The sequence below is a fragment of the Diaporthe amygdali genome (assembly GCF_026229845.1).
Source record: "Diaporthe amygdali strain CAA958 chromosome Unknown NODE_3_length_2959817_cov_65_330692, whole genome shotgun sequence".
NCBI classification, from domain to species: domain Eukaryota; kingdom Fungi; phylum Ascomycota; class Sordariomycetes; order Diaporthales; family Diaporthaceae; genus Diaporthe; species Diaporthe amygdali.
The window spans coordinates 180,424-206,156 of NW_026517023.1; the positions used below are offsets into that span (position 1 = coordinate 180,424).

Here is a 25,733-nt window from a genome sequence, read left to right on the forward strand (position 1 = left end):
AGAGAAACTCCAGGCTTGGCCCCAGATGAGCCGACTGCTCGGCCATCACCCGACGGCCTGGAGGCGGTACCACTCTTCCGGATTCCTCATGGCTCTCTCCAACACAGACTAGACTGCGCATCTAGACCATGACTTCGCACTTTCAACCCTGTTCAGTGACAGTTCCTGACGTGGTCTGGGCCGCAATCGGCTCCAGCTTCTGGGTCAAGGACACCGACCTTTAACATCCTACGGACACATTCTTCTCCTCAAGGCCGGCCTTTCACTGCGGCCGAAGTCATCATGCCGGGGAGCTTCATCGGACCGATACCTCTTTCGTCATGCCATCATCGGTGGAGGCTGTTTTCTGGGGAGCTGTAAGGTTCTGTTCTAAGAACCGGTCTAGTGAGGGTCCAAGACACAAGTGAAGTGTTCGTCTGGATTTTCCCGCATGTCCATGTCCAATCCCGCGATCTGCATCGTCCCCACAACCGGGGCACCGGGTCTGGATGCTACCCTCGCCGCCAACAAGTCTGTACCTACTACGTCAATGGCTGGCATGTTAGCTCGCGCAGGTTTGCAACGGCTTCGCCTGATACTGATTAGACCGTCATATGCATGTGGTGTGATAAATGCACAGGACCTTTAGCATCGGTGTATTCTTAATATAAAGGCCTGCCCATGCGGCTCAGGACGGCCCACGGTGACTTGTAGAAGCAACAGCACCCAACCGCACCCCCTCCCAAGCAGAAGCTCATCATCATGAAAGCATCCGTGGGAATAGCTTCAGCGGCACTGATAGCCACCTCTGCTTTTGCGCAGGGCGTGCCTACTTATGTCAACCCTGCCGTGCCAACAGGAACACCCGTTTCCGGCAACTACACTGGACCTCTGAGGCCTCAAGTCCACTTCTCTCCTCCGGAGCACTTCATGAACGACCCCAATGGTATGTTTGTGGATGCCGACGGGACGTACCATCTTTACTACCAGTACAACCCAACGGGGACCGTCGCTGGCAACCAGCACTGGGGCCATGCCACGAGCAAAGATTTATATCACTGGGAGAACCAGCAGATTGCCCTCTTCCCACCCGAGGAGATGGTGTATGTCTTCTCTGGAAGTGCAGTGGTGGACGCCAACAATACGTCCGGGTTTTTTCCTGACCAGGACAATGGCGTCGTGGCAATTTTCACTCTGGCACGGTACTACGAAGACGGGTCAGCGGGTCCGCAGGTCCAGGCCATCGCATACTCCCATGATGGCGGCTACACCTTCGAGTACTACGACAACAACCCCGTCATAAACAGCACAAGCACCCAGTTCCGAGATCCAAAGGTTTTCTGGTACGAAGACCACTGGGTCGCCGTAATTGCTTACGCACAAGAGTTTGTCGTCGGGGTATTTACCAGCCCTGACCTAAAGACGTGGGAGCACGCCTCCAATTTCTCTCACCACGGTCTTCTCGGCGCCCAGTACGAATGCCCTAACCTGGTCAAGATTCCCGTTCGCGACAGCATCGGCGGCGAGGTTGTTGACGAGGCGTACGTTATGGCCATCTCTCTGCAGCCCGGTGCGCCATTGGGAGGTTCGGTCACACAGTACTTCCCCGGCACATTCAACGGGACACACTTCGAGACGATCGACGATGCAACGCGTCTCACCGACTTTGCCAAGGACAACTACGCAGCGCAGTATTTCTACGGCCTGCCAGACGGGAGCAATGCCATCAACATCGGTTGGGCATCAAACTGGCAGTACGCACAGCAAGTCCCGACGGGAAACCTCGAAGGCTGGCGAAGCGCCATGACTTTGCCGAGGGCTAACTATCTGACCAACGCGACTCGCATCGGTTGGGTTGTTGCGAACGAGCTGGTTGACCCCAGCCCGGTCCTCGATACGCCGCTGAACACGACGACCTTCGAGGGCAACGGCTCCGTGGAGGTGGACTTCTCGTCAGTCGCGTCGAATGCTTTATACATCGAAGCCAACGTGACCGGACTCAACTCGAGTACCATCACTGGCTCTTCGACACTGAACCTTACCTTCACCTCATCTACTTCCGGCGAGTCTTTGCGCTCGGGATACTATTTTGGCGGGGACCAGCCCTTCTTCGTGGACCGAGGGCACATATCAGGGTTCGACAACATTTTCTTCACTGATAAGTTTTCTGTGGCCGACGTATGGAACACATCTTCCGGCACCTGGAGAATGCAGGCTGTCATAGACAGGTCTATTCTGGAGGTCTTTCTCGACGGTGGCGTCCACGCCGGGACCGTCTTATTCTACCCTGAAGAGCCTCTGACGGCCCTGAGCCTGGAAACTGCCAGTCTCCCCGCTGGGGTAGAAGTGAGCGTCGCCATATGGGCACTGAAGAGTGCATGGGCTGAATATGAAGATGATCATGGCATAGTCGTGGGCAATGTGACAGACTCCGGCAATACTACAAAAAGAGACATAATCTATGAGGCTGCATGGTAGAAATAGGCATATAACATTTCTTAACAGTAAATACAATTTTTCAATCCTGACTGCTGCCTACTTGCTTTTTCCGAAACTTCCGCTGGGTTCATCAGCGCGCCGATCATTAGACCTTAATTTAAGCTTCATCCCATGTCAAGCCTGTTGTGATCCCGCGCCACGTTGATCAGCGCTGCCAAGATGAGCTGAACGCCATTTACATAATAAGATCGTTCATGAAGCATGACAAGGTAAGCCTCAATGTCGCCCCAAGCCACAACTGCTGTGTTATTCCTCCGGTTCATGTACTTCCCACGCGCGGAAACGGCCGGCTCGATCAACTCCAATCTATCGCCAGGCCAGGCGAGTTCACAGTTCTCCGCGCCTGAAAAACACGCTCGGATCTCGGGCTGGTCGTCCTCGAAGCCAAATCCGACGGCTGACTCTGCTCACCTCGCGCAGAGGGCCTCGTATTGGCTGCAGTGCAACCTTGGCAAATCCCGTACCTGACCTAGTGCGCGCCTCTACTGCTTACTTGCAATATCCATAGAAAATAAGCGTGTCCATCTGTTTCTCGTACGGGAAGCCGGGATAGCTAGGCACGCCATGTACAGCATTAGCCTCAATATTGTGATTAATCAGACTGCAACTCTAGCATGACTGCCTTGCAGGTCGACGGTTTTTCCATGGGCCGTTGTGGCCAGTATGTTGCTCCACTTCAGGTCTTTTAGTACTCGATTGGCTCTACCACGGATCACAGCCCGAAATTCAATTTTTTATAAGTAGAGCTATTCGTGTCGATCGTCAGTCCCACATCCATCAAAAGCCAATCCAGCCTCTTGTCGAGTTAGATCTTGTTCAGACCAAAACTGAATATCTCCGAAGACCTGAAGTCGCCATGATCCAAGCATCATATCTCTCAGCCCTCCTGGTGGTGCCCTTCGTGGCCGGTTCAGTGCTGGATACTAGGCAGGACAATGCCACCACCATCCCCTCCAAGGTGGAGTCTGGCATCCAGACGGAGTGCAAGACATGTCCATACTCGCTTTGCACGAACCAAGTCGCGTACCTCTATGACACGGAGATGACGCTCACGTGTTGGACCTACGGAGACAACATTGTTGATTCGAAGTGAATTGCCCTTGATTCCCGTCACAATTCTTTGCTGACTTCTTCAAAGTATCTGGTTGAAAACAACCGATGGCTGCTATGTCACTCAATGGGATATCATCGAGTATGCAGGAGACTGTGAGTTGATAATCACTATTGGGACCGTAGGCTGGAGCGCGAGACTACAGACTTGAGCCTGACTGTTCTCAGATACAAATACTCCAGGTTTCCCCTACTGTGGCGACATTGCCAAGACCTACACCACCGGTCCAAGTGCGACGGTGTACTATACAGAGTGCAACATCATCCCCGAGACCGTCGAGCGTCAGGACCGCATCAAGATGTACAAGACTGAGGTCGATCTCACCCTGACTTGCTACACTGACGATGGTGACGCCATCCTCGGCAACTCGTAAGTAATATCGATTTCGTGAAGTAACAATTGCAGGAACCTTAGGAGCTGACTCGTCACTGTAGGAGATGGTTCAAGACCCTATCCAACTGCTACGTGCCAGAAGCACAGATCGAGTACGTTGACAACGGGCTCGACAACTGCGGGCCGATTCCCTTCATGGAGACCAAGATGCGTGACCCGGACCCGGAGCCGACCCCTGAAGTGGCAGCTTTCCCTGCCCCCAGCGTACAGGCTCGCGAGAAGGACCTCCCGAAAGAAACCTGGAAACGGTGGCTGTACCTCACGCAGATTGGCGATGACTCGGCCAATTGCACGTCGGAGGCGAGCAGCACTTCAGCCGTGGAACAGGAGCTGCCGTTCGGAAACTATATCATTGTTCAATGTGCGACATATGGCGCCGCCCCTGAGCAAGATCAGTGAGTCTTCCCTTGTTCTGCAAAGTTTATCGAGTTGTTCTGTAGCAAAAGGGAAGGAGCTAGATGGCATGGAAGACTAACGCCTTTTGTCCCTACCAGGATCTACCTGCTCACGGATGACTTTTGCTGGGTAAACGACACCCTGACTGATCCTCAGCTGATTGACGACGAGATCCGATGTAAGTGCTTCTCATTCGGCAAGATAAATGATCAAGTTCTCCGCTAAGCTATATTTCAGCCCAACGCTATCCGAACTGCATTGATTTCGTTGATACCGAGGTCTAAGTGGAGGTTGCAGTCGGCTACCATGGAGTTGCAAGCGGCCACACAGGTATATTAGTGAAGAAATTACCTATAGTAAATTGAAAGGTGGCGTGCACATGACTTCGGGGCCCTCAACGAAGATCGCGAATTCGTAAAGTCAAGAAAAACGCCCGCGAATCCAACTATCCACGTACTCCGGGTCCGATACTATTGCCACCGCTTTTGACTTAGGCAACAGTCCAATCTATAGCTCCAGAGTGAAAATGACCATCTCCATGCCCCCTCTCCTCCCCGTCTAGAAGGCCCAGAACAGAATTAGAACAGAGTAGATGGCAACTCCCGTGCAATTCGATCATTTGAACATCTCTCAACCTCACCCGCTAACACTTTCGTGATTCTCTTGACAAGCAGTACTGCAGACCAGTGAACTGCCTCTCCCCCAGGCATTCCAGTCCAGGTAGATGGGGCGTTCCTGCTGAAAGCCTGGGCGACTTCAGATTTCAATTATTGATTGACTGCTGGATGATGCCATTCTGCCAGCGTGGTACACGGGCTAACTAGTAAAAACACAGCCAAGTGAACTTTTGACATGTTGTCGCTCTGTCCATAACTCCCGTAAACCTTTGAAAGGAAATCCCAATAATATCGTAAAAATTATTTAATGATGCTCTTCCCGATGCCATTTCACACTCTCTAATGCATTACGGGGAAATAGCAAGCTCGACCGTACTCTCCGAAACAGTCGGGCTCGTCCCAGCGGGGATAGGTGAGGGCACCTTGGACTTCCACGCTTCGCCCAGGGCCAGCTCATACAGCTCCAGCTCCTTGGGGGCGCCGCCGCCGAAGAACGGTATGTCCTCCAGGATGGACTGCATGCAGCTGTTGAGCTCGGGGTTGTTCTGCGTCGAGGTGTACACGATGCCCAGCGGGGCGAGGATGACCATGATGCGGTCCTTAGTCGTGACCAGGTTCTTGTACAGCGACGGGATCAGCCGGAACGCCTCGAGTGCCGGCTGGCAGATGAACTTGGCCTCGTCGGGGAGCAGCAGTGGCGTGGAAGGGTGACGCGCGGCGACGTGGCGGATATATTCCATGTCGTCGGCTGACAGGCGTGGTGGGTTGTGCGGCTCGCCCATCTCCAGGAGGTCTTCCAGCTGGAGAAGGTAGAGGAGGGCAGCGTTGTAGGTCAGCATCTCGACGGCCTGCTGGGTGGTGTCGAACTTGATCATGGTAGCCAGTTGTTCCCTGAAGACGGGCGTCTCGATGCTATCAACCTTGAGGTTGGATGGGACTTCGTGGGCAACGTGGGGGTATTTGCGGTCCCATTTCCACCGCCACGTCGACAGTTGCTGCCTCAGTTCACCAACCCTTTTGTGGAACGAGTCTCTGGTAGCGGGAGATATTGGCTGCTCCGATGCTGCCATATCGTTCACCAGGCCTGGCATGTCGGCCATGATATCGATGAGACTGTCCAGGGCCGTTTTGGGCAGCTTCTCCCATGGTACTGTTTTCCATTTCTTGTCCTCCAAAAACGTCCGCCGACGTATCGCAAAGGACTGACAGATCTACATCACAGACTTAGACTGGAGCACGAACAGAATGCGTTCAGAATGGGCAACGTACTAGTAAAGCCCTACATGACCTGAAAGCAGTGAGCAGAGGATCCTCCTGGAAAGCCTCTGGTCCGCAATGCTTCAGTATCTGGGCCACGCCGATATTATGTATCAAGCGCAGGTCACGGTCGATGGCGAACTGAGAGAAAGGTCAGACGAGTCAGCCCCTGGGGTTTGCATAAGGAGGACTGGGGGACAGGGATATTGTATGTGGGCTTCCGAGCGGGGAGATCGAGAGTCAGTCTGGGGCAGGACGGGGGCCTGGGCCAACGTACAGAGTACATGCCCAATATCACAATGGGGACACACAACTGGGCCAGCTCTGTCTTGGCCACAGCACCTCTAGTCAGCAGAGCCTGGACCTCTCTCAGGCTCCGGCCGTACAGCTCAAGGCCCATGGACTTGAGGCTCTTGTCCGCGTGGCCGGTGCCCATGTGCCCATAGGCCAGGGCCAAGCTGCACATACGGCTCGCCGTTGGGGCCAGGTCGGTCTCCCTTGCGAGGTGGAGGAACGGCTTCCAGAAGTAGGCCCAGCCATAGGTCGCGAAGAAGTAGCTAAAGGCCATATGCTCCTGAAACGCTGTAAGGTTCATTTCGGGGGACAGGTTGAACCGGCGCCGAGCTTGCTGCTGCTGCTCGTGCGCGGTGCCACCCAGGATCTTGTAGAAGCCGCCGCCGGCATTATCATCAGCATCATCATCGCTGCCCCCTCGACGGTCCTGTGGCCGGCCCAGCCCGCGCTTGAACTGGTGTAGGGGCGGCGCAACGGGGCCAGCTGTTGTCAAGGTTGGGGCTGCGGCAGTAGGGGGTGGTACGATGCGGGCTAGGCGTTGCGAGCCTTCTGGTTCGGTCACGACGACGAGGGATTGCATGCGCAGGCCGAGGTCGTACCCCTTGCATGCATAGCCGGACTTGAGGCACCGGAGGCATGAGGGACGTGTCCGGTCTGTTCATCAGGGACACAATGTGACGAGTCAGCAACAGCCACCTAAGCAGATCGGTAGGTAGACAAGATAGATAGACAGATAGGCCTCAAAGGAGGATGGCGGGCAGGATGACAATGCATCATCCCTCCCACGTCGTCAGATTAAGCTGTATCATCCCCCTCCACCATCCCCCGTGGGCACACGCATACGCACCGCACTTTATTCGTCGCTTCCGGCAGGTGTGGCAGTACCCGCTGGTCGGCGGACGACCCATTTGGCTTCGGGAATTCGCCGATTTGCTAGGTAGACCCCAAGCTCGAAGCTGTCAGAGGGAAGAAGCCGAGAAACGAACGAGTCGCTGCTACCCGCTCGGTGCCAGCAAGTCTAGAAACTGCTCGTGGCTCTTGGTTGACTCGCAGATTGGCGCGCCAGAAGGCCAGAAATGCGGAGTGTGGATCCTGCTCGTTCGCTGCCGCTCGACTTTGAATGCCCGATGTAGAAAAGCTCGGCCGGCCCAGACCAGGGTCAACCGATTAAGACTTGAGACGATGAGATTGGGGATCGAAAAGCGTTGATGTGGGTCGTGGTGGGCGTGTCGGAACAGTCTGTATATCCTGGAAAGTTGTGTTGTGTGTTGTTGTTCTCTCCTAGTGATGAATACGCGAGAGATCTCCCTTGTTGTGGCAGCTGTGGCTGTTGACTGGAGGTCGGCGGCGAGATCAAGGGACAGGAGAGTGCAGAGAGGGGAATTACTGTGGTAATATTGCGGCAGAGTAAGGTCGGCTCTTCGACAAGGCCTTCCCTGAATCAGACATGACCCCCAGCAACGCCACTCAACAGCTGGCCAAGCCGGCCAGGGTAGTACCGTTGTGCCACAGCTTGCCTAGGCACATTAGCTCTGGACGGCTGTCGGCTCCGATACTGGCTCCGCAGCCTCCGAGTGGTCTCGCGGGAATTGGGAAGCATTTTCCAGAGGCAGGCTACTGCCGTGGATCGGTCCGGCCTTTTTCTATTGTTACTTTATATATACAGTATATAGCGAGTATCCACGTCTTCCGTGCCACTGCCGGCGATCTCACGACATCCCGACATCACAGCCTTTTGCACAAACTCTCCAGCCACATCCGTTCCTCCGGAAGCAGGTCTAGGTTGGGCGGCACCCTGATCCCGTGTTTCGTGATCATCAGCCTACAGTCTTCGTCGTGAGAAGTCTTCCACTGCTCAAGATCTGCAGAATCGTCACTTGCACTCTTCTCTCCCTGCGCTTCCGGATCCGCGACTTGCGCAGCACGATTCCTACGTCTCCGAGCCCAGTACGATCCAACCTCCTCCGGAGTCCACCAGTACACCGGAAATTCTCGCTGGATATTGTTCACCAAGAACGCCACGGCAAACATCACACCGCTGCTCAGCAGGACCATGGGGACGAGCAGCCAGCCGATGCTAGAGACCTTGTCGTCTGTCACTGCGAGCAGTGCCGTCGCGCCAGCTGGCGGGTGAATAGTCCCGCTGAGGGCCATCACTACTATCGAGGTCGCGCAGGACAGGGCACCAGCAAGCCAGCGGAGCTCCAGGTAGCGGGCGCCTGAGAGCTGGGAGAATGCCGTGTTCATGGCCACGCCGATGACGCTGCTGACGAGCTGCCCGAGTATGGCATTACGTGGCTGAGAAAGTGGCGACTCGATGGCGTAGAACTCGAGGACGGCTGCCGCACCCTGACTCGTAGGGTCAGTTACCTGGTCAAGATGACAACATCTGATATGTCAACTTGTCTTTGACGTGCTCTAAGGGACTTACGAAGCTGCCGATGATGAGTGGTGTGCCGGCTGATTCGAAGGCCGGCACGTGTCTGTCGATGACGGATATCAGGGACAAGGCGCCCAGCGCCCCGATGAATGCCCAGAAGCTGATGGCAACATTTCCCAGATGCGGTCGAGAACGCTCATGGCCACCCAAGAGACGCTGGAGAGGCCTGGGCAGGAAACTCGTCGGCGGTGGCACTAGGAAAGGGTTCAGGTACTGGTCAATATTGACCTGCCATTGAGTCGGACGAAGCATGCGTGCTGGTGGCCTCTCTCCTGTCGCCGTGGTCACTCGGAGCCCTAAAGGTATGGTATGGTATACGTGTGCGTTTATGCGTATGCGATGTTGTCTCACGGGCTCAGCACCGTCGCCTGTGGAAGAACGTGTCCTGTGGTTCCAAGCATTGGACGCTCCTGCGGATGACAGAGGATTATGCGCGAAAGTCTGCGAAGGAAGGCGTTGCCATGTGGTCTTGTATTGCTACCTCTGACCTCTCGCGTCATTTTAGACGCGGAACGTCTTCGGTTCGCCATCCTGAGTGCCGTCTGATATTCTTGGTGCGGACGTCGAGCATAGCCGTGCTTTCTTGACTGGCAATGATGACAATTATGTCGTGACCCAGGAGGCCGTTTTCTTTACGTTATGAGGGACCGAAACAGCATACAAAGAGGCGTCATATTAGCAAAGAGAAACTCTATGGGAACCATCCCTTGTCATCTGACGCTCTAGCCCAGACCTTTAAAGAGGCATCAAAGAGCCGGGAGCGACTCCAAACAAGTGTATCTCCGCGGAGGGCAGCCAGGTCGCTACCCGAACCCTGCCGAGCGAGGCGTCTTTCGTGGCTGGCTCTAAGAGAAATACTCGACTTGAGTCGTCGTCCATATAACTCCAAAGACGAAAGAGCCCCGAGACATGACCGAGGGTGGGGACATATGGATTCGAAGACCTATGTTGAGCCGGTATAGAAATGAGGACTTGGGGATGTTGTGAGATCCAAGCTGCTCATACAGCATTTGGGGACGAGGAGGAGGGGAGGCGATGCAAAGCAAATCAGGACCACAGATATGACGCGACATTCGGGTCTCATTATTCGTGTCACATTTTAATATTATTTCTATAAACTCTGCCACATGCTCTCATGCCCAGCTTTGATGCAGACGCATGTATATATGCATGGCAAGTGTCAGGCTCGGCTCGTCCAGAAATGGACACTCGACCTGGGCAGCCTCTCCCCGCACACCAAGGACCGACCCCCCCCTCCAGTTTCCACCCTCAGGGCTGGGCAGGGCTGATGGCATCCAACGTACGGGGTTAGGGTGAACATGCCTCACATGGCTCTTCTCTTCTTGGGATAGTGAGTGAGCAACAGGCATCGACCCCGCGTTCCTATCAAACCGCCGAGGTCATCGACGTCACAAACACCCGAGCATCTCGTCTTCTTCCTTCGTAAATCATCCTCAGGTTCAATAGCTCATCTAGTCATTCAGTGTCTTGTTGAACATGCTCACGCCTTCAACTATGTCGGTGCGCACTAGGGGTGTAGCACGCCCAAGTGACAGCTGCAGGCGGCTGTTATTCAGCACAACCCACGCCTTGTGTGCCGGCGGGCCTCTCTTCAACCTGGGCGGGCTGGGCGCTTCACGAGAAGCCCAGTATCTTTCCAAGGAGCGCGGCATCCCACGCACCGAGTATTCGGCAAACATACACCTCATCCGCTCAAGCGAAGTCGATCCGTTCGCCCCCGCCCCCGGGGCGACCCGGACCGCCGTGGCCAGGGCAGCTGCTCGGGCTCAAGCCGAAGCCGAAGCCGAACTCGCTTCAGGTGCTCTGAGTGCTGAATTCCCCCGTGGTCCAATGGCGCTGGGAGGCACTGCGGGCCTGCTCGCCCAGCTGCACGCTGTGAGGAATGAGCTTATCGAGACCAAGGCGGCTCTGTGCCGTATGCAGGCCCAACGCGTGAAACCCGAGAAGTCGACGAGTGCCCGCCTGCTTGACATGGCCTTGTTCCTCACAATCTTGTTCATCATTGGCAAAGGTATAGACAAGTGGTATGCACAGTCTCCGCGGCCAACTGATGACCTTATCCGGGCACAAGCTGCACAGCCTATCGCCGATGAAATCGATGAAGCAACGGCGCAGCGCCGGAGAGAGGCGCCTGCTGAGGAACAAGTCCTAGCTGAAACTGGCCTGACGTCTTTCCAACGCCAGCCAGCCACGGTGCAGAGCCCAAGGAGCTCTGTGCTGAGCGGTCTCTTTTGGGCCAGGACATGATGTGGGGTTACTGTTTCAAAGATGTCTATCAGCGGATCACGGCCTGGTACCGAGACGACTAGGTACGAAGTCCTCGCGGTGAGGCGGCGGTGACACGACGCCAAGGGACTCATTTCATGTTGTGCATCGGTACACAGACAGAGGACTGGCAGAGGCGTTTTCGTTGGGACTGCACTTTCTTTTGTGGCGGCCAGTCGAACAGTCCGGGCCGGCTATTTCTCTAGGTCTGATGTCTTACTGTCGGCAGTCCCTTACTGTCTGACTGCCAGCTGTGTAAAGCACGAGTGCCTGGCACCTGCAGGTCTCCGGAGTTCAATTGGACCCAAGTAAGCCGAGTATTCCACACATCTGGGGCTCGCACGGGTCTGTCAAATCTCCGGGACCACAGCTGCCGCTGGTATCCACAGAAAGAGGGAATGACTGTGAAGGGCATTGCCATCGCCGCCCGAAAGACTTTCCCAATACAGCATGTGAGAATGGGCGTTGGAGACGGTGCATGGGCATACGTTTTATTCATAATGACTGCCAAAGGCCAATGGCCGGGGTCTCTTTCAAGCTGAGAGATCAACGATGGGCTTGACGAATGCGTTCATTGATTTTCATTCCCATTTCACCGCTTGGTCCCAGGCCTGAAGCTCCACCTCCGCGCCCGCTTTGGGTGTCTCCAGTGCACTGAAATGGGCGTCGTCCAATCCTTAAGTCATCGCTTATGGGGGTGATCTCCATCTGCGGCCGTCTAGAACCATATGGTTGCACTCGGTGCAACACCGGGTTGCAGGCCTCACTCCTTCGTTGCCACCCATCAGAGTAGTCTCGCCAGTTAGGCTTGCCCCTTCGCCGCCTCCGCCGCCAAGATCTCCATGGCCTTCTCCAGCACCCAGTCCTCGCTCGGGTAGTCCGGACCCCTGATGGCTTCAGCCTGGGGCAGGAGCACCGCCTCGTCGATCTCCTTGAACTTGCCGCACTGGACGTGGATTGACTGGCCGTGTCGGGCGCTGTCAGCCATCAGCAGGGCGGTCGCGCGCGCGACGGCCGAGGCGGGCTGCACCTCGACGCCGATCTTGGCCATGATGCTCTCCAGGCCAGGCAGGACGCTGCTGTTCGTCCAGGTCGGTGCCACCGCGTTGATACGGATCGGGAGCTTGTACGCGGCGATGCACGGGTGGAGAGCTCTTGCGAAACCGTGCACAGCGGCCTTGGCCGTCGCTGTGTCGTGGTTGTCAGTAGGCAATCGTAAATGGGGCTGCTCGCTGGTAACTCACCGTAGTCGGCTGCCCGACAGCGCTGGATGCCCATCACAGAGCCATTGATCACGACGCTGCCGCCCTCGGACTGCTGGCGGAAGTAGTAGATGGCGAGTGTCGTCGTGTTGATAACGCCCTTCAAGCTGACGTCCAGGAGGTCGTAGCTTGGCTCCTTCAGGTCGCCATTCTCATCCACCTCTGTGGAGAAGTAGTCGGCTCGGGGACCGAGTCCAGCGTTGGCGAAGACATGATCAATCCGACCATGGAGCTCCTTGGTCTTCTTGAACAGGGCAGTCAGGTCTGCCCACTTTGACACGTCTGTCTTGATAAAGGTCACGCCCTTGTCTGCTGACTCGGCAGGGGGTGCAATATCGGCATTGACGACAGAAGCCCCTAGAGAGGCCAGCAGCTGGACAGTGCCCTGGCCGATGCCCGAGGAGCCGCCTATGGTTTCCCAATGCGATTGTCAGTCTGATCCTTCACGTCTACCCTCGCTATAATGTTTCTGCCAGTGTCACGGGACGGGCCGTCTTACCTGTGATAATGACAACTTTGCCCTTGAGGCTAGTCAGATCCTCGTTGTTGATTTGAAACTCGGCCATGGTATGGATACGAGGTTGCTTCGGTACTGGAGACGTAAGGTTTTTTTGCGTACAATCCAAGTCGGTCCACGGGTGGAATGCTTTTTTACTCTTATTGAAAGAGCCAAGAAGCACAGGAACAGTCGCGAGGGCTTGAATTTACGGCCGGAAATGTATGAGCACTTGCCACCTTCACTGCTGAACAACGACGGCGTCGTCCCATTTAGAGTTCGATGGGCTTATTTCCGACATCGATAAGGGTTGCTATCTCGAGGAACATGCCCAGAAAGGGGCTGTTGAGAACACGCAAAAAAGGGGCTGGAATCTGTCAATAGGTATCATATCCTGTAGCGCGTGCTGCAGTCGCAGTCGGGATGGAGCGGAGGAGACCACGGTGCGCAGTGTGCAGCGGGTGGCTTGCATATGTGGATTGTATTACTGATGTACGACTCACGCAACGCAATGCCATTCGAGAAACCCTCGGTAAACCCATGCGGGAGTGGGCAGGGAGCCATCGGACCCCCGTCTTTACCCCACAACAATCCACGACGAACGACAGGCCGGATGCCCGGTAAACGTCTCTCAAACGCGAGACCCAGGGCAACCAGTCCGTACGGCAGGGGTGTGGTATGATCTCTTTGGCAGAGCCGCCTGCTTGCTATGGAGATTTTACTTCGATCCTGCATAGGAGAAGTGATACATCACAGGCTGAAGATGAGTGGCAATAAAACTTTACTCACACAAGCCCTATCTTGGCTGCTTGGTAAGTGGGCGATACCTTGTGCCGGTAGGGGTTATTTGATATCCAGATTGTCGTGGGTGAAGTCGGGCCTGCACTGAATGAACATCGAGTCGATATTGGCTGCGAACCGCAAGCCAGACCAGTTCAAAACAAGTCCATACTCTTTATCAGGACGCATCAAGCCACATTTACCGTTTGAATCTAGTCCCGGAACTATCCATTGTTTACCTACAGTACTGTACATCATCCTTAAACGCTGGGTGAACCCCACGCCACGTCACACAGCACAAGCCGCCGCCATGGTCGATCCTGCCGGCGATGGCGTCCTACTTCTGCATGTCACCATCGCCATGCTAACGCTGAGTTGGGTAACGCTCGGCGCTCGGCTCGCTGTGCGAAAATGGCTGAAGCCTGAGGCTATGGGCGCTGACGACTATCTGATGTTCACTGGCCTGGTGCGTTCCCACACGCCCTTTCCTTGGTGCAGGCATGTCCCATGGGAATAAGCGATTGACACCCGACTTAGATCCTATACTCGGTCACATGCTCCCTAGTCATTGTCTGCTGCTTCTACGGCGCTGGACAGCTGTCGAAGGAACTCACCCCGCCTGATATTATGCAAGGAACGAAGGTGAAGATCTCCAGGCGTTCGGTCCTCACCACGTGGCCAGTCGCTAACGGTTCCCAAAGCTTTTCTTCATCGCCGAGTTCTTCTATTCGTCCTGCACAGTGCCTATCAAGTCCAGCATCTGCGTGACCCTTCTCCGCATCGCCGATGCTCGCCGCCGATTCGTGTGGACCATCTGGTTCGTCATAGGCGCGACAGCCGTCGCCTCTGTCGTCTTCATCCTCGTCATCGCCAACATCTGCCACCCCATCACGGCGCTGTGGGGCGAAACGACCGGAGTCTGCAACCCCATTCTCAACAGCAGTGTCAGCTTCTTCTTCTCGGCTGTGTCCATCGTCACGGACCTGACCCTGGCGGTCCTGCCTGCCATCCTGTTGATGCCTTTACAAATGAGATGGCGTGTAAAAATATCGGTTGTGCTGATGCTTGGCCTCGCTGCGTTGTGAGTACTCGTGGCGTAGGCCGCCTTCGCCACTCCCGCGAGCCTATAAAGCTGACCGCCTTCACAGTGCGAGCTGCGCGACCATCATTCGACTGAGGTACCTCACATTATATAACGACCAAGCCGAATTCATGTTCAGTACAGGCCAAATCGGGCTGTGGTCTGTAGTCGAAGAAGGAATCGGTATCTGCGCCGGGTCGATGCCCACCCTGCGGCCCCTACTAAGCCTGTCCATCTTTGGCGGAAGCACCAATGCCAGTGATGATCCGAGTCGGGGCACGCTCCCTTTATCCTCATCCAACCATTTAAAACAGGGCGAGCAAAGAGACGCGGTGAAGATGCAGACGATGCGGTCACCGCGGGAGAACAAAGGGCGGGGGTCCACAGATGACGACAGTCTCAAGCACATATTGAAGGAAACGCAAGTCACCGTGACGGCTGAGACCTATCACGCTGGCGATGACCAATGGTCAAGGAATCAGGTAACGGGTTGGGATAGTCGTGTCAGTCGGTAGCAGCATCCGCAGGGTTCTACTGCTGCTCATGGGGCACCAAGTGGTTTGACCCGATGATATCTATCGCTTTGGCTGGGGTTTTGCAAGGGGACTCGCTTACACTCCGGAGGCTCTTCCTATCTTCGCGAGACGTCTCTACAGATTTGATGACAGTCCCAAGTGCCGCACAAGCTGCAGCATTACGCGACAAGGATCGTCCAAGAACCGATTTGAACGCACAAAGGAATATCATGTAATTCAGATACTCTGCATGTGCACAACATTCTGACATGTAATGCCGTGGACTGAAACCCCCAGAAACCAATTACATTTTCTACCATCAAACCTCGCGTACTTAATTGATCAAGGACTCTTCTGGGTCGTGGGTGACATTTGCTGTGCAGGTCCTGGTCGAGCATGCTGTAGCATGTCCAATGAAATGTCCCATGTGTGGAAGTCCGAACCAGTGTTGTGAACTAGTTTTGACAGGGCAATCGCGATGATCTTTCGCATTGGCATTGACAGGGTGTATATTATGGAAGACCTTCAATAATTATAAGTGGTCGTCAACTCAACAAACTCACGAATTATCTATGCTTGAGCTACTTGCCTGGAGATGTTCGGTTCGAAATCCCAATTGATGGGTATTGACAAGGGCAATCTCGATCCTCAGCCGCGGCGTATACAATCCAGCAACCAATTTGTCTAGTCGCTCTGTTTGCTCATTGGCTTCTCAGCCGCCTACATTACTAAGTATACGAATACGTTGACCACCGAGGCGTGGCATGATGAACCAAGACTTCGATCTTGGGTTGTCGCAGATTAAGCTGCCACTACGCCATCGAGAAACCGCCAACTGATGCCAGCACCCCTGGCGGCTAATGGAATCAATGATTCAACAGAGCGTGTGCATGTGCCTTCCGACCTCCGAAATTGGCAGCCATGCGAGGACGCCCCTAATTGAGGTAGTTCTTCCGCGTCGCTGGGGTACGTCTGCTGCCAAGGAGGGCTAAGACCAGCGATCGTGCGCCAACGCGGGTTGAAGCGCTCCGTCTTTCCTCGGTACAGGCACGCGAGATGGCAAACAATGGGTTCAGATATAAAAGACCACAAATGTTTCACTATCGAGAGTATTTATGTTTCAGCATGGCCTGCCATTCCTTAAAGGCTACGTATCAACACTGGTAGAATCGTTACAAGCAAAATGGCTCCCCTTTGGTCTATCGCCTCGTTCTTCACCCTGTGCGCTGCTGCACCGTTCACTAGCCGGCAGGCCGACACATTCGTGACTGTTGAAGGTGGCCAATTTCAACTTAATGGAGAGCCTTTTATCTTCGCTGGGAGCAATGCCTACTACTTTCCATTCAGTGGTGTAAGTCATTAAGCCCATTAGAGTATACACGAACATGGTGCACTGACCAAGATTCCGTATTTTCAGACTCAGGCCGATATTGAAGCTGGTCTGACTGCTGCCAAAGACGCCGGTCTGAAAGTTTTCCGCACATGGGGATTCAACGACAAGAATGCAACAACCGTTGCTGGCGGTCTACCTCAATACGGCTCCGGAGATGAGGCAACTACATTCCAGCTGTTTTCGCCTAACGGAACCTCGACCATCGACGTTACACACTTCGACAAGGTGGTTGCTGCGGCAGAAAAAGTCGGCATCAAGCTTCTTGTCGCTCTGACAAATAACTGGGCGTGAGTGACTGACTTCTCCAAGCGTACTTGCCACTGCATTTCATCTGGTTGGCATGGCCTCGGAATTTTGCTAACACTTATCCGATCCACAGTGATTATGGAGGCATGGATGTTTAGTAAGTACACAATCATCCCTGCTTAAGCTCCCTACGCTCTTCTACGGATGACTGTCTGGAAGCAGTCAATTTTGCCTTCTTGCCACCAAACTCTAGCTAACATACAACCTCTTAGTACCGTAAATCTTGGTGGAGTCTATCACGACGATGTATGTAACTCTGGCCTCTACTCCTTTCCATTTCAAACTGTTTCAACATGCCACGAGCTAACAATTGCCAGTTCTACCGCCTCCCCCAAATCAAAGAGGCATACAAACGCTACGCTGAAGCCATGGTCACTCGCTTCAAGGACTCACCAGCAATATTTGCATGGGAGCTCGCCAACGAGCCCCGCTGCGGCGCCGATGGCACTCGCAACCTGCCGCGAGGCCCAGACTGCACACCAGACCTGCTCACAGCCTGGACTGACGAGATGAGCACGTATGTCAAGAGTCTTGACAGCAACCATCTCGTCACCTGGGGTGGCGAGGGTGGCTTTAACGACCCTACGAACTCTGACGGATTCTACAATGGTTATGACGGTGGTGACTTCGACGCCGAGTTGGCTCTGCCCAACATCGACTTCGGAGTCTTCCACTCTTACCCGGATTGGTGGAGCAAGACCGTCGAGTGGACGAGCCAATGGATCCGAGATCACGCTGCTTCAGGCCGAACCGTCGGCAAGCCAGTCGTGCATGAGGAGTACGGATGGTTGACTCCAGAGAAGAAGCTTGAGTATCTCGGCACCACATCCAATATCACCAGGGTGGAGGCCTTGGGTGAATGGCAGGCTATTGGAATCGAGGAGGGCCTCTCGGATATGTACTGGCAGTTTGGCTTCTCGAACTATTCCTACGGGCGGAACCACGATGACGGTTTTACAATTTTCTTGGACGAGGAAGAAGCCCAGCCGTTGGTATATGAGCACGCTGCCAAGGTAAACGCGCTCTAGATGCGGCCGATGCGCATTTAAACGTTCAGGACATACTACAGTATATATCGAATTCTATGTAGAAAAGAACAAGGTCAAGACGGAAGCATATGCCAAGAAATGGTAGTCCCCGTCCTCGCCCGAATAGCATTTGTCCCAATCCACTCCATTCTCGGATGTCACTTTACTTGGCTGTAGCATAAAGAAAAAGCCTAGTCGAAACCAGTACTCAGTCGCGCCCTGTGTTCTGAAAGTTAGTTGAGCCAGCGCAAGGGGAAGTGCTGTCGGACGTGGCTGCAAGCGCCGATACATACAAGGCTCCGGGCTTAACTTGAAGTTGCCGCGTTCAACAATTGGCTATACCCAGAATATTTTCCTTGTAACGGTCTCTGTTCTTAGTAAACGCATTTTGTGTATTTGATTTGCCAGTGTTGCTTTTCCTCGGAGTTTTGCCTGCTCAACCGTCTGATGTTTGATATTGTTATCCTTTCCCTCCAACGGGAGTTCTGCCGGTCATTGAGCTACATCAGACGAGATCAGACGAGATGGCTGTACTTGTCAATTTTTTCTCAGTGTGTCACTGTTTCAAAATTTCGAATTCAATATCTCCAATAATCCAGATATTGGCTTTTAGTTATTATTCAGTCGTCTACCTTCTTCTAGCAAGGTGTTCATCCCCCCTTCCTAACTCCCCTTCTACCTACAAGTCCTTTTAGAACACGGCTGCTTTTGAAATATTCGAAAGATTGTCTGTTTGCAGTGGCTTTTTGAATTAGGGCTTGTCCCGTGTTCGGGCTTGTGTGTAGTACAAGAAGCCGACTTGGCTACAAGGAGGCTGGCAGAAGTAACTCCGAAACCACTTTCCACAGCTGGGCGCCAAGGTCATCAACGGTGAAGTTTTTACCACATATCAAAATTTATACAGAGAAGCGTTTTTCAAGTAGAAAGTGGCCATATGACTCGTCATTTGATCTTTGATTTCCCGTTACTACAAGTAGTGCTGAGAAACGAGGTCTTTTTGCGGCTGTTAAATAACAACTCGTATCGTCGCCTGCTAGGCCCACAAACCTCCAGCCTCTATACCGATGGAACCCTGAGGAAACATTGCTACCTGAACAGGTTTTGCCGCAATGTCAAGGAGCATGGGAGACATGCCGACGAACATCGGCACACAGAGCTTTTATCGCACATTGGCCCTAAGAAGTCTCGAGAATCATGCCGGAGGGCCCCAGCGATCCGAAGAGCCCGTAGATGGGCTCAAGGACATCGTCATAGAATTGAGCGACGTCCCAGGGACGGACGAGACAGGCTCTGCCGCAGATCTTACGCCCTCCGAGAAGGCGTATCTCACCAAAAGGCATGGCACTTTTGAACTCGATCCAATGCCTTCGGCAAGCGACGCGGATCCATACAACTGGCCAAGAGGCAAGAAAGTCACCGTGTTGTTGCTGGTAGGTTTCCACTCTATGGTGGCAAGCCTCAGCATGACCGCACTCATTCCAGCCTATTCACAAATGGCCAACAAATTTGGCATGACGGAGCACGATTGTACTTATTTCACCTTGATTCACATTCTCGTTTTGGGGGTCGCGCCCCTGGCTTGGGGACCACTTGCGACAGTGTATGGACGACGCCCGGTACTCCTAGTGTCGCTGATCATGTCATTGATTGGAAACGTTGCCTGCGGGGTGAGCCCAAATTACGGCGCGATGATGTTCTTTCGGGCGCTCGTCGCCTTCTTCCTCTCACCCGCCAATGCATTGAGCAGTGCTGTAGTAACAGACATGTTTCTGAAGACAGAGAGAGCCAGATACATAGGGATTTGCACACTAATGTTCTGTCTAGGCGTCCCGTTCGGACCATTCGTCTTCGGTTTCGTGACCCCTAGGGTCAGTTTCCGATGGATCTTTTGGGTTCTAGCTATTGTCAATGGTGTTCAATTCGTTCTGTACTTTTTCCTCGGCCACGAGACACTCTTCATTCGCCACCACGACACGCCGTCTAGCATTTTCGAACGGGGTTCGGGGGGCTTCAAGGCAAAGTATCTGAACTTTTCGCGCGTCGGTTCAAGGAGAATCTCCAAACTTGATTTTCTCGAGCCCTTAGCATTGGCTGCTTACCCCTGCGCCATATTGCCTACGCTCGCTCAGTCGGTTGTGTTCCTGTGCGGCAGCATTTTTATCACTATCGAAATTCCTGTACAATTGCAGCCCAAATTCCATCTTAGCATTGAACAAGTCGGTCTCCAATTTCTGGGAATGATAATTGGGTGCATGATAGCTGAACCGGTGGGAGGTCTGCTCAGTGATGTCTGCATGAGTCTGCGCACAAGGACGCGGGAGGGATATGAGTCTCCACCAGAACTCAGACTATGGCTCAGCCACGCAGGCTATTGTCTGATTCTTGTTGGGGTCCCACTGTTCCTTGTATCAACGGAGAATGCTGTGACAGGGAGATGGACAATCGTCCCAGTGGTGGGAACGGCTATTGCTGCTGGCGGAAACCAAATCGCCATGACAACGCTTGCTACTTACGCAGTTGACTGCGCTGTCGATGATGTAGTGAGCGTGGGTATTCTCATGTCTCTGTCAAGGCAACTCATTGCCTTCATCGGCCCATTATGGTATTTGACACTCACCCCGTTCCATCGCGAATGTGGATCACTGATCCTTTCTGCAGGTTTCCAACCATGATGCGTAATGTGGGTCTCAAATGGTGTGCTGCCATTATTTACGCGCTCATCGTCATACTCAGTATTCTTTCTACCATTCTCGTCCAGTGGAAAGGGAAACACTGGCGTTAGGTATGCTCCGTGAGCGGTGTGAAGCTTTTGACGAAGGCAGACGGTTCGAAATATCGTATGACCATACCTTACTCGAACATCGAGTACGGCAATACCGGGCTTATACGAATACGATAAACAGCTCATCTGTTGAAGCGGCTTTGTAACAGTTCCAAGTAGTAAACGGCTCATTTCTGGGAGCAGCTTAAAAATAGGAGCCGTGCACGTACGGCTCATTTTTAAGAGCGGTGCAGAGGGGGAAAGGAGCAGGGCGCACAAAGGGTGCAGAGCGCGGGAAGAGTGCAAATACTGCACGCCCAGCGCCTTCCTCCAGAAGCAAAGAAGGCACGCCTACGCCCGCCAGCCAGCTAGCTAGAGGGGGGAAGAAGGGAAGGGAAGGGAAAAATACGAAGAAGATAAAGATAAAGAAGAAGCTGAAGAAGAGCTTATTTAGATTTGGATATAGTTGAGATCTAGGTAAGCTTTGTATATAAAAAAGAATGAGGAAGCAATTTTAAGTGGGCTATTCTGAATGTTGCGCTTTTCCTGCACTTTGCACCTTTCCCGCGCTCCTGCACTTTTCCCGCGCTTCTGCACCTTTCCCACACTCTACACTCTTCATGCACTGCTCCCATTTTGAGCTGCTCCCAGAAATAAGCTGTTTACTACTTAGAACTGTTACAAAGCCGCTCCAACAGATGAGCTGTGCCCCGGTAGGAACCGTGCTGGCACGGTGCTGGCACGGTGCTGGCACGGCTCAAGTACAGTTCAAATACACCATAGACGGACGGTATTGGGAAATGAAAGAGTCATGTTCTTCATACTTATCAGAGCGATATGGGTTTGCCACATGAATTGTTATCGCGATCAGGCTTGCATAATGTGATTACTGGCTCGATCTAGTAATTGACACAACCTGAAAGGCTTTGAGAATCACACAAGCACGACTGTTTAGCTTGTACGAGTTGTCCTACGCAGCCACAGATGAACTTTCCCACTTCTTCCCTTGATTCTCATCGATGTGCTCGACAGTAGCTTCAACCTTCTCTGTCATCAACTCTTTCACGCCTCTCAGGAACGCCACAGCCACAATAGCCAATACAACGAACGGGATCACACTTGCCCATGCCAGCTGATAGGCCTTCGCATATTGCCATTGGCTCTCTTCAACAGCGGCAGACCAGACAGCCGACGTCGCGCCATCAACTCCTGTCAGATTACCTGCCCCCAGAGCCGTTAGAAGATCAGGGACGCTGGACGCTGGGAGGCCGGCATCGACAGCAGCTTTGCTGACGGCAGGTGCGTAGTTGCTAGTCAAGTGTCCATTGATGATCACGTTGAGTACGGCTGAGCCGAACGCGCCCCCGATGGCACGAGCAGAGAATGCCATACCAGTCGCTGTTGACAGAAAGGCGTGAGGTGCTGTGAATTGCACGCAAGCGACGAGGAGTGTCAGCGGCCCAGATTGACCGATTCCAGCCAGCACGTTGAAGACGATCTGGGGCTTGCTCCAGCTTGGTTTGATAGTTGCATAGCAGATAGATCTAATAGTCATGGTTAGCGAACAAATCTCATAATTTTGCGGGTATCAGACTTACACTACAAGGAAAATTCCAAATGTCACCAGAAGTGGGGACTTCAAGTCCTTGTATGCAGTGGCGTACCACGTTATTGGAATAGAAGTAAACATTGTCAGGAGACTGTAGCTTAGCTGCCGGATCGAAATCTTCCATGCGTCGGTCTCGAATCCGAGATTAAGGACGATCTGTGGTACGACGGAATTGACAGCGCTGTAAAAGATCCATCCCTCGACAGCGAAGGCGAATGTTGACAGCGCAAAGTTCGCATTTCTGCGAAAGAATACGTGGGCGAGGAGACCGTCCGTCCGCCCTTTCCATTCTAGAAATATTATTAGTGGTCGGCTTCAGAGAAACCGAGTGGGAGCACCTTACCATATCCAGCAAAAGCAACCAGAAGTGCCAGTCCTAGTGCAAGAGGGACTGCAACGTGTGGGTCTGACCAGGTATATGCACCACCAACCCAGTCAAGGGCAAGCAGCATCAAAGTGGCACTGCAGATGAAGAGTGCTGAACCAATGGGGTCACATGCCCATATGTAGTCCTTAAGCTTCATCTTGGGATACTCGAGGTTTTTGGGCGGCCAGTAAAAGAGAAATAGTCCCAGAGACGTGGCACCATGGAACGCAGCCTGAATCCAAAAAATGTATCTCCAACCTCCAATGTCCACGTTGGTAACGGCACCAGCGCCGAGGCCACCCACACTAAACGGATGTCAGATGTCTGCACGAGTAGGGGAGCTTCGGGTGAGGTTACGAACAGTCCGCCAATTGCGCCTCCCATGAACGAGAAACCATTCGCCAAAGCTCGATATTTTAAAGGTAAAATTTCGGATGGAATGGCCTGAACGATGGCAATTGTCGAGAGTGTCGTGCCAATCAGGATTCCTCCGCCAATCAGCATGCTCATGGAGGTCGCTTTCGCAGAGATTATCGCTCCGACAAAGGCAATGAGAGGTGGTACTGCGGCGAGGTATTTTCGGTCAAGGACGTCGGACAATCTGCCGACGATAGGGGAGAGGACGCTTTGCATCAAAAGAGGACCCTGGAACACTTTGCATTAGAACCATCATCATGGGACCACGGGACAGTTCAGTATCATAGGACAGACCTGTATGATCCATCCGGCAAGAGGAGCTTCGCCCAGCTCCCGGATGATGAAGGCGATGACTGAACCTGCAGCCACGACTACGAAGACCTGGGCCATAATGGCAAAGCAGGTAATGAAGACGACAAGCCATGACCTCCAGCTCAGATGAACATGCTCAGCATCTTCAAGGGCCTCTTCCTCGATAGGTATGATGGCCGGCTGTTTGCCCTCGTGGTATCCGTCCGACGAGGCATGCGGATTTGGATGATGAGTGACTGAAGGCGTCTCGCCCTCACTTTTCGAGATGTCCATTTCGGTGGAGATAGCACGCGATTTCTTAGATTAAAGATAAAGGTGAACACCTGCAGGCTCTTCCTCGCGGAATGAAACAGCGAACACGAAGCTGATATACTTTGTGGAACTGTTTATGTACCCCATAGGCGACCCCGTGGGGTAAAGATGCGGGGAGCCCCAGGTTTTGAGAACTGTCACTTGCACCCAGGACCAAGGTGGCCCGAAAGACTGGGTCGGCAGTTGCACGGATCCCCATTGGATTCAGCTGAAGCTCGCTAGAGGGTACCATTCCTCATTTCCTTGACATGATCGTCGCTAGGGTTGCTCCAGATGTCACGCGCCAGGGGCACAGGCATCCTAGCCCCCGGGGCGCCTAGTGCTGCTGGGAAAACCAGACGTGCGGGGAAAAGAAAACCCTGAGATGCGAATGGCTTCACGATAGCCTCTACAGATCCTCCGGCGGAAAAAAGGATCCAGCCTGCCACCATGTGTTCTTAAGGAACATTTCCCCCATCCAAGACTGCGTCTAGTTTCAGCCACAAGAGACTTGTCGACGCGCTGGGTCTCCACGGCTGTGTGGAAGCATCAAAGACTCGAATATGATGGGGTAGCCTAGATCAAGTTGGGGCAAGATACTGTATCAGTCTTCGGCAATGTATTTTGGTGTGCTGTTTCCTTCTCGACGTGTTCCTGCGATGTGACTTCTGGGGATATTCTCAAAGAGCAACAGATCTGGAACTCATCAGCCTCGGGATCTTGCGCAATCTAAACCAACGGGTTGAGTTCGTGCATTTTTGACGCAGGAATCGAACCGTAGATTACATCGATATGGGTACCGTGAGTATCATCTTATCCTCGTCCTCGCCGGTCACACCGTAGCTCACGGCCCACGAACGTCCTTGCCCAGCGTCTGAGGCTCATTTAGAGGTTTGGTCGGTTAAGACGGTAGAGATGGTTACAAAAACGAGGGAGAGAGCTGCGGGAAAGGAAATCAAACGAAAGCGATCTTGCATTATAGAACAAGACATGCTATCGGTTTTGCAGTTCAGATAGGGCCCATTTTGATCCAGGACTGGCCCTGGTCGCATCTGAAGCTTAGTTCGCCCAATACCTCAATTTCATATCAACGCAGGAGACAGCCCAATCGTTCAGCGCAAATTTGGCTTCGACATTGAGTACAGAGAATTTTAGGTGTGTGGCTCACTGCTCAATCATTCCGGCTAAGTGTCTTATTTGACAGCCGTATTCAGGCCTTGTCAACTTTGCTGGAGATATCGTTTGCGTTGACCGGCCTGCTGGCTGTGTTTCTAAGCATGACTGTTATTGAAGCCCCGTGTTGTAGAACGACATCCCAAGCCGCAGAGCCATTTCGATGATTTGTAGCTTCGATAATCATGTCTCATAGTGCAGCTTACAATTACAGGCGAGCACCGAGGCATTGTCTCGAAACTTGCTGTTACCCTCATCCAGGCTCAGAGTGTCATAATGGAACTTAACAATTATTTTGGCTTCCTGCTGCTTATCTTGGGACTTTTGTGCTGCTCTTTTCCTCTTTCTGTCCGAAGAAAAGCCATTTCCCTAATCCCACTGCTTCAAAATTGGCTTTCCCTAGAATACTCGATCTGCTCTCGGAACCAATCATCAAGGTTCTACCGATGATTGAAGCAGAACCTGCCATATTATTTTCAGTGCTACATTCTATCCGAACTTTGAGATACAGTAGGACTTGAAGGTCTTACTTCAAATGGATTTTAATGTGGATTAACTACACCAGATTCAGGGAATCACCAACCAGCACTTCAAGTCACACCGATACTTGTCACTGTCAACTTACGACTCCCTCAAATCAGCCAGACTCCAGCTCGATAGGTCACTCCAG

The 25,733-nt window shown here is 53.2% G+C and overlaps 9 protein-coding genes across 9 annotated transcripts; 6 read left to right on the plus strand and 3 right to left on the minus strand.

The window, feature by feature from the left end:
* Nucleotides 1–741: 741 nt before the first annotated feature.
* J7T55_002432 (glycoside hydrolase family 32 protein) lies at nt 742–2,457 on the plus strand (the record flags this gene model as incomplete). The annotated part of the gene is made up of 1 exon (XM_053137504.1): nt 742–2,457. One exon carries the CDS (start codon nt 742–744, stop codon nt 2,455–2,457), a length of 1,716 nt encoding a protein of 571 aa, XP_052998303.1.
* An 877-nt stretch (nt 2,458–3,334) lies between these two features.
* J7T55_002433 (uncharacterized protein) lies at nt 3,335–4,662 on the plus strand (the record flags this gene model as incomplete). The annotated part of the gene is made up of 6 exons (XM_053137506.1): nt 3,335–3,567; nt 3,617–3,684; nt 3,772–3,958; nt 4,024–4,377; nt 4,477–4,556; nt 4,616–4,662. The coding sequence occupies 6 exons, from the start codon at nt 3,335–3,337 to the stop codon at nt 4,660–4,662; spliced, it is 969 nt and encodes a 322-aa protein (XP_052998304.1).
* A 680-nt stretch (nt 4,663–5,342) lies between these two features.
* J7T55_002434 (hpp family protein) lies at nt 5,343–9,238 on the minus strand (the record flags this gene model as incomplete). Its single annotated transcript, XM_053137507.1, has 5 exons — nt 5,343–6,206; nt 6,265–6,393; nt 6,530–7,200; nt 8,292–8,895; nt 8,978–9,238. The coding sequence occupies 5 exons, from the start codon at nt 9,236–9,238 to the stop codon at nt 5,343–5,345; spliced, it is 2,529 nt and encodes an 842-aa protein (XP_052998305.1).
* Nucleotides 9,239–10,483: 1,245 nt separating this feature from the next.
* Nucleotides 10,484–11,254, plus strand: J7T55_002435 (uncharacterized protein; the record flags this gene model as incomplete). Its single annotated transcript, XM_053137508.1, has 1 exon — nt 10,484–11,254. One exon carries the CDS (start codon nt 10,484–10,486, stop codon nt 11,252–11,254), a length of 771 nt encoding a protein of 256 aa, XP_052998306.1.
* An 820-nt stretch (nt 11,255–12,074) lies between these two features.
* On the minus strand, nt 12,075–13,100 carry J7T55_002436 (short-chain dehydrogenase; the record flags this gene model as incomplete). The annotated part of the gene is made up of 3 exons (XM_053137509.1): nt 12,075–12,460; nt 12,517–12,942; nt 13,034–13,100. 3 exons carry the CDS (start codon nt 13,098–13,100, stop codon nt 12,075–12,077), a joined length of 879 nt encoding a protein of 292 aa, XP_052998307.1.
* A 1,020-nt stretch (nt 13,101–14,120) lies between these two features.
* J7T55_002437 (cation-transporting atpase 4) lies at nt 14,121–15,406 on the plus strand (the record flags this gene model as incomplete). Its single annotated transcript, XM_053137510.1, has 4 exons — nt 14,121–14,276; nt 14,348–14,452; nt 14,512–14,891; nt 14,959–15,406. 4 exons carry the CDS (start codon nt 14,121–14,123, stop codon nt 15,404–15,406), a joined length of 1,089 nt encoding a protein of 362 aa, XP_052998308.1.
* Nucleotides 15,407–16,589: 1,183 nt separating this feature from the next.
* J7T55_002438 (mannan endo-beta-mannosidase c) lies at nt 16,590–18,133 on the plus strand (the record flags this gene model as incomplete). The annotated part of the gene is made up of 5 exons (XM_053137511.1): nt 16,590–16,757; nt 16,824–17,086; nt 17,179–17,202; nt 17,318–17,351; nt 17,423–18,133. 5 exons carry the CDS (start codon nt 16,590–16,592, stop codon nt 18,131–18,133), a joined length of 1,200 nt encoding a protein of 399 aa, XP_052998309.1.
* A 1,109-nt stretch (nt 18,134–19,242) lies between these two features.
* J7T55_002439 (MFS transporter) lies at nt 19,243–20,915 on the plus strand (the record flags this gene model as incomplete). The annotated part of the gene is made up of 2 exons (XM_053137512.1): nt 19,243–20,735; nt 20,792–20,915. The coding sequence occupies 2 exons, from the start codon at nt 19,243–19,245 to the stop codon at nt 20,913–20,915; spliced, it is 1,617 nt and encodes a 538-aa protein (XP_052998310.1).
* A 949-nt stretch (nt 20,916–21,864) lies between these two features.
* On the minus strand, nt 21,865–23,872 carry J7T55_002440 (PEP5; the record flags this gene model as incomplete). The annotated part of the gene is made up of 5 exons (XM_053137513.1): nt 21,865–22,438; nt 22,493–22,793; nt 22,847–23,175; nt 23,232–23,515; nt 23,582–23,872. The coding sequence occupies 5 exons, from the start codon at nt 23,870–23,872 to the stop codon at nt 21,865–21,867; spliced, it is 1,779 nt and encodes a 592-aa protein (XP_052998311.1).
* Nucleotides 23,873–25,733: the final 1,861 nt, after the last annotated feature.